Source organism: Bidens hawaiensis, unplaced genomic scaffold, assembly GCF_021521415.1.
Source record: "Bidens hawaiensis isolate Kalapana, Puna unplaced genomic scaffold, B.hawaiensis_p1.1 tig00049964_1, whole genome shotgun sequence".
Taxonomy (NCBI): Eukaryota; Viridiplantae; Streptophyta; class Magnoliopsida; order Asterales; family Asteraceae; genus Bidens; species Bidens hawaiensis.
The window spans coordinates 77,706-87,828 of NW_027498961.1; the positions used below are offsets into that span (position 1 = coordinate 77,706).

Sequence of the window (10,123 nt, forward strand, 5' to 3'; positions counted from 1 at the left end):
ATATCCTTTAGCTTCTGTAACTCCCTGGCCATGGCCTGGTTGATACCTGAATCCTGCATGGGAACATGGTTAGTATCTAAAGATATAGGATCATACCAGTTACCTCTCTGCTGGGTGGAGTTTGGGATTCCAGACGAGTATCTGGGATAAGAGGAGTCAGCAATCGGAGTGGGTCCTTCAGAAGCTATGGTCTGCATGGGGATTATGTCCCCATCATGGACTTCGGAAGATCGTATGTGCTGGATTCCTAAGGATCCTTGATCCTGAACAAAGGACCCTTGAGGTTGAGAATTATAGGACCCTTGAACATATAACCCAGAGGATCCCTGCGGAATGACTGATGACCCCTGCTGAAATTGCGAGTATCCTTGAGCCTGTCGACCCACGGACCCTTGTTGAAGGATATGTGATCCTGACTGAAAGAGTGAGGATCCTTGAGCCTGCTGACCCATGGACCCCTGTTGAAGGATTGATGATCCTGGCTGAAAGAGTGAGGATCCTTGAGCCTGCTGACCCATGGACCCTTGTTGAAGGATGGATGATCCTGGCTGAAAGAGTGGGGATCCTTGAGCCTGCTGACCCATGGACCCTTGTTGAAGGATATGCGATCCTGGCTGAAAAATTGAGGATCCTTGAGCCTGTTGACCCATGGATCCTGGTTGCAGGATAGAGGATCCTGGCTGAAACAGTGAAGATCCTTGCGAAAACTGAGCCATGGATCCTGGACTGGTGAAATCCAGCATCCTAGGCACCAGGGGAGTGAGATCTTCTGCTGGCCTCTTATTCTTCCTGAGATCTTCTATCTCACGAAGGATCCTCTGGTTAGTCTTGTCCTGTTGCTCCATATATACTTTAACCTGCGAAAACATAGATGAAACATCACTGTCAGTATCAACCACCGGGGCAGCAGCAATGGTTTTCGAGCTCTGGAAGATTGGTAGTTGCGTTCTGCTTCCAGTAGCAGCAGTTCGTTTTGCTGTCGTGATTGGCGGAGGCATTGGTGGCAAGGTCCTTAATGAGAGAGAAACCGATGATGGCATAGTTGACGATGCAGAGGTGGATTGAGAGGCCATTGCGAGTGTTTAGGGTATGGAAAAATGAAGGTTGATGAGAATAATATGGATTATAGCACTAATTGCCCCACGGTGGGCGCCAAACTGTTTTGGACAAAAATCAGCTAAGGATCTTGTATCCAAATCTGTTAAGTGAGGTATAGTACTAACGCGGGAATGATGAGTGTATGAGCGTAATATTGGTGAACACAATGATTTGATCACGAGGGAAAAAGCCCTTAACCAAGATAGTCTTACTTCGGTCAAAACTTATCAAGGTAATTGTTGGTAAAATAACTTCGGTCAGGGATTAATAGGATAATCTTTGGTCGAAGCACTTTAGTCAATGATCAACAAGGTAACCTTTGGTCGATGAGTATGTGGTTATCGTGGTCTCCGGCACAAAAAACCCTCGGACGGTGAAAACTATCACCGTCAAGTTTATTAATGAACAAAATGTGATTACAAGTGTTTATGGAGTACTTGATCGAGATTACAAAGAAAGCTAGTGTATAGAGAGAGTATTTTCTTCTGCTCTAGTGTGTGTGTGTGTGTGAGTACATGTGTTTACCTACTCGATCAAATCTCGTTTAAATAAGATAATAACAATAACAATAACAAAAATTCCTATCTATCCGGAAGCCCTCCACTTAGCCGCTCCACGACCTTTGACCACGTGCCAATAGCTATCCTGTAGCGAGATAAGCGGAAGAATGAGTCTCATAGCCGTTGTTGATATTTGCACGTTCATCTTCACATAAAATCATCCATTAACAGTTACATTGAAGTAGGATCCTGGATCCACGTTCCAGCCATAGGATGTCCCGTGAGGATAACTCGTACAAATACATCTTAAAGTTGCTATACCTGTTTAACACATCACCATACTAAATGTAATCATTAGTAAACAAGTAATATCGAGGATCGTCGATCCTTTATATCCTGATGTATATTTCAAGGATAAACTATCCATAAGACAGTTAAGGATAAAGGATCCTCAATATAAAAATCATGGCCTAACATCATTATACCGTGAAACTTCTACTGGTACGTGGTATGAAGGGCTCCATAATCCGACCCGCCAATAGGTAACTGGTACATTGGCTCACCGTAAAATTGTTCAGGTTGACTTTCGTAAGCGAAATACTCCTGAAAAACGTAATGGTAACATGTATTAGTTAAAAATCAAAATACGACTTTATATTAAACATATACTACCTGGTTTAAATTTGGTAACCCAGGTGTGCTAGGCTGATCATAAGACTGCTCAGGCCGACTATCGTAATGGTGATAATTCTAAAAAACGTAATGGTAACATATCTTAGTTATAAACAAACTAACAAATTTATATTATATCAATTTACAACGAAACTTGGTTCAAATCAGGTAATCCCGACGCGCTAGGCTGATCGTTAGGCGCGTATCCCGGCTCCTCCTCGTTGTCAGGAAACAAATTGTCGAACCACCACATTTTATTTTTTTGGTTTTGATTCTCGAAAGGGGATAGTAAATTGTGTGTGCATGTATTTGTGTATGATAATATATATATATGTATATATATATACATATATATATTATAATAAAGAGAAGAAAAGGGGAGCCGGATGGCTTAATTATTCAAATTGAACCAATATGCCCCGTATTGTACAATACGGGCTATATAGGGTACGATATGACAACCTAGGACTGTCAAAGGCTGTCATATCGTACCCTATATGCCCCGTATTGTACAATACGGGGCGTATTATACGTTAATATGGGGCGTATTGCATAATACACCTCATATAAAATACAACATAAAAGACAAACACCCCTTAATATGGGGCATATTGCACTATACGTCCCATATTTGGAGGTGTATGAGGTGTCCCAAGTACAACCCATAGCATAACCCTTTATTTCTTTATGTAACATCCTGTGTGTGACGGGAATTCGACGGGATCTCAGTCGGATTTCTAAAAACATTTTTTCTTTTTAATGACCGACTGTTCTCATTGGGTTTCTTGGGCCATTCTTACATAATTTAGCATAGTGGAGACTGGAGAACCCATTTAGTTGTCACCGGTCCACGTCAAGAGTGTAACTATTCATAGTGTGGCAACCACATCAAGTGTCAAATTCTGATCAATTATAAAAGCCCATGTTTACACAATAAATAGAATTGTGTTCAAAATGTTTACTTTGTGATTTTCCCCAAACATAAATACACTAGGTCTTAAAACACACCAAAAAACCTAAGCATGTGGAAGTATTACTTAAAACATTCGCTCATATATGTGTCACGTACCATCCTATGATTGTAATTGTAAACAATTTTTTTAGTTTAACTGTTGTGTTGTGACGTTTTTAATGTAGTTTTTGTACGGAGACATAGTTAGTATAAAAGAAATTTTAAGGTAACTTATGCTTGGTATAATACAATAATAATTATATGTATAAGGGAGGATCGATTGGTGTTCCCGAATGATGGATTGGGAAGGATTTTTGGGTTGAACTGACCACCATGCGGTGGTATTCCCGCCCATCTTTCATCATTCTTCTCGATTCTCAACCCAACGGGACCTATTTCTTCTTTGTTCTTTCATGGATCGGCATCACCAACCTACTCGGGATGCTTTTTGCCTAGGTACCGACGACCACGGGGTGGTGTTCCCACCAGTACCAATTGGTACCAGGCCCCCGTCTAGAGCCCATTTCTGTCTATCCTAATGTTGTGAGATTAAATTGAAATATTGCGGGCTGCGCCACCTAGTATGGCTTGATCTTTGATAACGCGGTTCTAAAAGTTCATGGCTCAATGCTTATTCAAATTTTTGCTCGTAATCGACTCAACTTGAGGCCGAAAGAACTCGCTCTAAAAGCTCGCTTAACTGCTATCTTGAGTCCAACTTGGCTCGGCTCGTTTACAACCCTCGTTTTCAGCATATGGGGACCAAATTTTCCATAAAATATACACATAAATACATAATCACCAAATTCAAAACAATTAACATAAATAAAGATTTAACCCATAAACATAGTTATCAAACTCATAAACATCCAATCTTCATGAAGCTCATGCAAAAGAAAAACGTTACAAAAAAAAAAAAAAAAAAAAAATCCAGTCGTCTCTCAAACCGAAATCAATGACACCAGAACCAGAACCAGAACCATAACCAAAACCGCAAACACCGATTTTCTTGTAACAGAGGAACCAGAGTGCTCAAAAGCAGCTACGGTAGAAGATGGAGGTGACGGAAGCGGATGAACACGAATTGTGACTTTCATACCATTAAAGCAACCGCCTGTACCGCAAATGAAATAATAGCGCTGCGATTTGTTGAGAAGAATGAAATCTTTTCCACTGCTCCAGTTGCCTACCGCGCCATCGAGTGTACAGTTATCATAGCCGGTTTTGTTTACCTCGAACACATTGTATTGCATCTTCTGGTACCTAAATGCTGCATCATTATTCATCCAAAACACAGAAGCTAAACGTTTAACTTAACTGATTAAATGATCGCACATGAACAATTAATGACGGAGTTTTCTTGTTTGTGTGTGTTTGTTAAGAAAATGAACATGTTCGTTTGTATTGATAAGAATGAACATAACTTAACATAGACCAAATGGCTTCTAGCATAGTGGTATCAAGGTTGTATGTAGATGTGTCGCTCCTCAGGAAGTTGATGGTTCGAGTCTTACAGGGAACGGTGGTATAAAGTTAGAAGTAAGATTTAGCTGCTGTTAAAAAACATGATCAAATATAGGTGAATGAACATATTGGATTATTGGGCATCGCTGTGTGAACATTAACTAAAAGTATGGGGAAAAATTTTTGGAAACGAAAAAAAATGAGGAGTGTGCAATGGTATATGGTATGGGAGAGAAAATTTATTCTAGGTGATCCATGATTTAAAAAGGCGTATCTTAGAATGATAACAGAGACCGTCAGTGTTTGTCGGGTGAGCTGGATGACTGTACGGTGTTTCGCCATTTGAAATGGAGAAGTGAGAAAATTATCCTATGTTTGACTGGAGAATCCCTAACAAGAACTAGCCTACCCCTATATATTTGTTGGATTTCTCCCATTTCAAATGACAATAGTGAACAAACATCTAGCGAGATTTCACACCTTTTTGACCACATTATGTGCTCTTGTCATTTCAAATTGCTTTGAGTTAAAAATAACTTAGTGAACTGTAATTATGATGGTCATGTTAATTAATTAATTGTTACCGAGTTTTAACTTGGTTGAAGTTGAATGTCGGTACAATTTTAGAAACGAGTGAGAGTAAAGAGTAAGGACGTACAGACGAAGTCGCCAACGTAGAAGGTGTGATTGTTGGCCCAGAGAGTGTAGTTGATGCCAGGGTTCCACCCGCGGTTGGCGCCTACAATGTGATCGGTGCCGGAGACGCTGGCAGCGATAAGGAGGAAGACGCATACGATGATAAGGTGTTCAAAGCGTGAGGTGGACATTCTTGAGTGGTAAAGGTGCCACTCTCTGCTGTTTCTGCAAATATACTAACTAAATTTTGGGCCCCATTTCATAATTGTTACTTTGGATGTCTTTCTTTAATTTTTAAATTTTCAACAAACAAATAATTGTCTAGTGGCTCAATGGCACAATTAGTTATACACTGCCTTTAAGCGCTCTAAGCTATCTTCAGTTTCAGATAAAACTCATATACTTGAAAGTCTACTTGTGGTAAAACCCGAATGCTCTCATAATCAAACTAGAGATCACAAAGATCACAATTTTCAGTCTTCCTTCACTGAATCATCCATACCCTTTCAAAATGTTATAAATGAGGTTTAAACTTAAGTCTACATTTCTTACCACTACATCACATTGAATTATGGATGAGAGTGATGAGAAAGTTTATTCAGATATATATTTTAATCAAGGAATTTATCTAAATAGTATGGTTAACTTGATTTTTTTAAATTAAATTGTTGAATTGTGAAATCATCTGTACATATCACCGGACACAATACTCTTATTAAGAATAACCCCGACACATGTTCATCTCCTGACAAAATTATGCATGCCTTCTTCATAGATACCAATAGTAGGCCAACAAGTGGCTTACCTTAGCTCGCTTATCGGGCATATTTACGTAGGCTTCACCCGATCCCTCCTATATATAACGTGTAACTTATCCATTTTAAAGCACGAACATGCACCTTGCAATTGGGGTGAAGTAAACGAAGCAACCAAAATATTAGGAATCAAACACGACACTTTAAACCTTTAATGCTGTGATTATAAAATCTTTTTTCTCTCAATCTAAAAGATAATTTTAAAAGTAATACATAGGATTTTTTTACCTTTATAACTTAATTTTTCTAGTTAGTTTATTTTAAAACCAGTCTAATTAAATTTTACCTTTATAACTTAATTACTAGTTAATTTACTTTAAAACCGGCATAGTTAAATTTAACCTTTATAACTTAATTTTTCTAGTTAATTTACTTTAAAACCGTCTAGTTAAGTTTTATATAGCTTAATTTTTTACTACGCGTTTTGGTGTAATATATTTTTGAAATTTTAAAAGTTTTGATACTAAAATATTGCTCGTGGCTGTGGCTCGTAGTATTTTTATGTAGAAATATTGCTCGTGAATGTGAAATATTATTATAAAATATGTTCGTGAGTGCGTTTCATATTATTATATCAGATGCAATTTTTAATATTTTAAAATTTAATAAAAAAATTTATGTTATGTTAATATGATTAACAGATTGTTCATGATACACTTTTTATTTCATCAAAAATACATCACCGCACGATAATTACAAAAATATATATATGAAAAAAAATAAGCGGTCTAGTAATTTAAAAGAAATTAAATATTTTAATTATATGATTCTCTGAGAACGAGAACTAACACACTATATATATTTGTGTCACCATTAGGAGGGACACATTTTTCTACACTTTGGTAAGGCATCCGTGCTCTTGGTTTCATTGCATACCACCTAGAGTGTGATTCTTAATACTTTGATTGCTTATTTTTTCATACTTTTTCGTTGGTGAGTATTATGCCCAAAAGGAATACTTGCCGCGTCATAACCGAATCAATGGGAAGAGGCTGATGGAAAAATGTTTGGCAAGTGTGGCAAGCGTGAGTCTAGCCAATGTTATGAGCCGAAAATCAATTCTCCATACGAGGGAGGCAGACATAGTTGAGAAGTAAGATGACACATGCCGGGATTTGAGAAACTCATCTAAAGAGACTTGATGAATCTTTTGTTTAGTGGTGCTTGCTATCAGGATGCCATTTGGTTCTACAAATAAATGTTTAAACAAAAAGTATTTGGTCAACTTTTTTTTTTAACATTTTATTGATGAAAATAAATATCTAGCCTAGGAGACTAGACTGGATAACAATATTACACCCAATTAAATTCATCAAATACATAAATTTTCAAAACGAAAAACAACACCAATTTCCCAATTCAATCCCACTTGTTTACCCCTATTCTTCACCCAAAGGATACTTCATCTTTCGAAATTCTTCTTGATTATACTAATTGAAACCCTTTACTTTCAAAGAGAGCTTTGTTTCTTGCTTTTCATAAACACCAACACGCTGTGAGGATCACCGTGTTCGTGTGTCTTGCTTTGTTCTTTGTCTTCTCTTAGTCGCTACCCGCTAGTGTGGTCAGGGGCAGATCTAGCCATGGTTGAGGGGTAGTCCGAGCTACCCCTCAACTTTCTTGGCATAGTACATTATCACTGCAAACTATTTTCTTCTTCTTTATTTTTTGAATCAGCTACTCCTAAATAAAAACTTTTTCACCTATACCACCTGTCAACTTTTCATCTAGATTCGTCGCTGGGTGTGGTGGTTGTGAGTAGATCCAACATCTCAAAAGCATACACCGGGTTGATTTCGTACTAACTAATAAAAAATTGCCAATTTACCGAGGCGATATACCATGGACTTAACAAATAGTGGTCCATCGATTCCTTCTAGCCTTCACATAATGGACACCACTTTATTTCACCAACTGTGTTTCTTTAAAAAGGGCATCCGAGGTCACGATTCTCCCTATCTCCACTTTCCAATTAAAAAGATTTACCTTTAAGGGTACCAATTTATTCCAATCCAAGATGAAATTCGTAGGATATGGAGATGGATATTTTGGAATTGTCAAACCGATTTCGTTGTGAATGTGACAACGTGCCGTCCTTCTCTAGTTCGCACACCCACTAATCATCTCATTCATTCATAACAGTACCCGGTAAGATCATAAGGCAATCCCAAAATTCTTGAACTTCGATAGGGGTACACGGTTCCTCCATCCACGTCCAATTCCACCAATCCATGGATAAGCCGTCCACCGTTTTGTCTCTAATTGTACATCTTTTGGGACATTCTAATGCTAATAAATTTGGGAATTGATCACATAATGGTTTATCTCCAACCTACTTGTCTAGCCAAAAGCGAATATATTCGTCATTTCCCAATAACCCTTGATCGAACCAAAGTTTGGTAAAATGATTCTTTAAAATTTTTGCGGAGTAAAGTTGTGTCGGACACATTATTTACCCGTTATCCATTACTGATTTTAATTTCACTATAAAATTCAAAACCATTCATTAAATGAGTCTTTTTTACGGGTACCATCCCTACTCCAAAATATAACTAGTTCTTTATTTTATTTATCTACTTTAGTTGTGCTATTTAATTGAAAATTGAATTCATGTGTTTATATTCATTTTTTTAATATATTAAATGTCACACCTCCATCTCAGGCCTAGGAGCGTGACCCAATAGTTGATACCAACATTGTAAATAAATCAGAGTTGCTTTAGTTTGCGGAAGACTTATAAAACTTCAAGGATCAAAACATTAACTTTTATATATACATTCAAAGACGGGATTATAAAACACCCGTTTAAAGTTGTTAACCAAAGATTACTCGTTTTATGTTTACAAACCACCATTTATGTTTATACAAAATAAAATCCGAGCCATCGGATATATAAGCACTTCGTCACTTCAAGTGCTAAACTTGTTCACCTGCAAAATGTAAGAAAATACGTCAGCAACGAATGTTGGTGAGCATGCTGACGCAAAATAACTTCTTTTACTTTATTACCCCTCGAGGCTACGCCTGCCTCGGCCCAACACATTATAAACTTGAGCCTCTACTCTAGGTCACCTCAGCAAACACCGCAGCGTTCGACTTAGTTAAGTACCCGTAAATATACACATAAGGTCGTACTCCCTGCAGGAGAGCGTCCTACGACCAAGGGTGGTGCGATCATGCCCATACATCGCATAGTACCACCTATGTAAGGATCCAGACATATGTATACCACAGCCTGAGGGCTAGGTTCATACCCATAGTTATAACGGTTTTAGGAACACATAGTTCCTTGTAAACAATTTCATATAACAAGTTTGACTCATTTGAAAACAAGTTTAAAAGTTTGGGGGCGTATTCACCTTATTTCTTTAGGATCGGCTTCACTCACCGTCCAAGGGTCTTTCCCTTCTTTATCTCGCGCCTATAGTACGAGTATAAATATTTGTTAGTCGGATACACGATCAGGCTTAAGACCTTTAGTCTTATCTCAATCCTCGATGAACCTTTAGTTCATTTTCTTTTACTTGAAAACCTTTAGTTTAAAAGTAAATTATAAACCTTTAGTTTATATTAGAAACCCGACGTTTCTTCTTCTCTAAGAAACGTAATCATTTTATCTTATTATTTAAGAATACTCTTTATTCATTAAATAATATTTTCATAACAAAGAATATATACATATATACTTACACACATATATATGTAATCACAATATTCAATATTCATTCTTTCATTCATTTCTTTGTTATGTTTTCTTTTCTTTTATCGAGGTATCGAGTATAACCTCGACTTAGGGCCGGCTTAAGCCTTTAATATATTATTGAATCATATTGAATTCATTATTACGCCTAACCTTAGTGGCATATAGAAATCCTAGGGGCTCGAGCAGCACTCCAATGCCGCTTCTTTTCTCGAACAAATTGACGAACGCCAATCTTCAACACACGTTGGCACGTACTTCAAGAACATACACCATCTTGGTCAAA

General features: G+C 37.6%; 1 protein-coding gene across 1 annotated transcript; it reads right to left on the bottom strand.

The window, feature by feature from the left end:
* Positions 1-4,020: 4,020 nt before the first annotated feature.
* On the bottom strand, positions 4,021-5,513 carry LOC143598348 (early nodulin-like protein 17). The gene is made up of 2 exons (XM_077076586.1): positions 5,345-5,513; positions 4,021-4,492 (listed from the first exon to the last, which is right to left on the bottom strand). Exons 1-2 carry the CDS (start codon positions 5,511-5,513, stop codon positions 4,164-4,166), a joined length of 498 nt encoding a protein of 165 aa, XP_076932701.1. The 3' UTR covers positions 4,021-4,163.
* Positions 5,514-10,123: the final 4,610 nt, after the last annotated feature.

Excerpts from the sequence above, each read along its gene's own strand:
- LOC143598348 (XM_077076586.1), bottom strand. The coding sequence starts at position 5,513 with ATGTCCACCTCACGCTTTGAACACCTTATCATCGTATGCGTCTTCCTC. Across the intron at positions 4,493-5,344 it reads CTACGTTGGCGACTTCGTCT|CATTTAGGTACCAGAAGATG; the intron begins GTACGTCCTTAC and ends ATAATGATGCAG.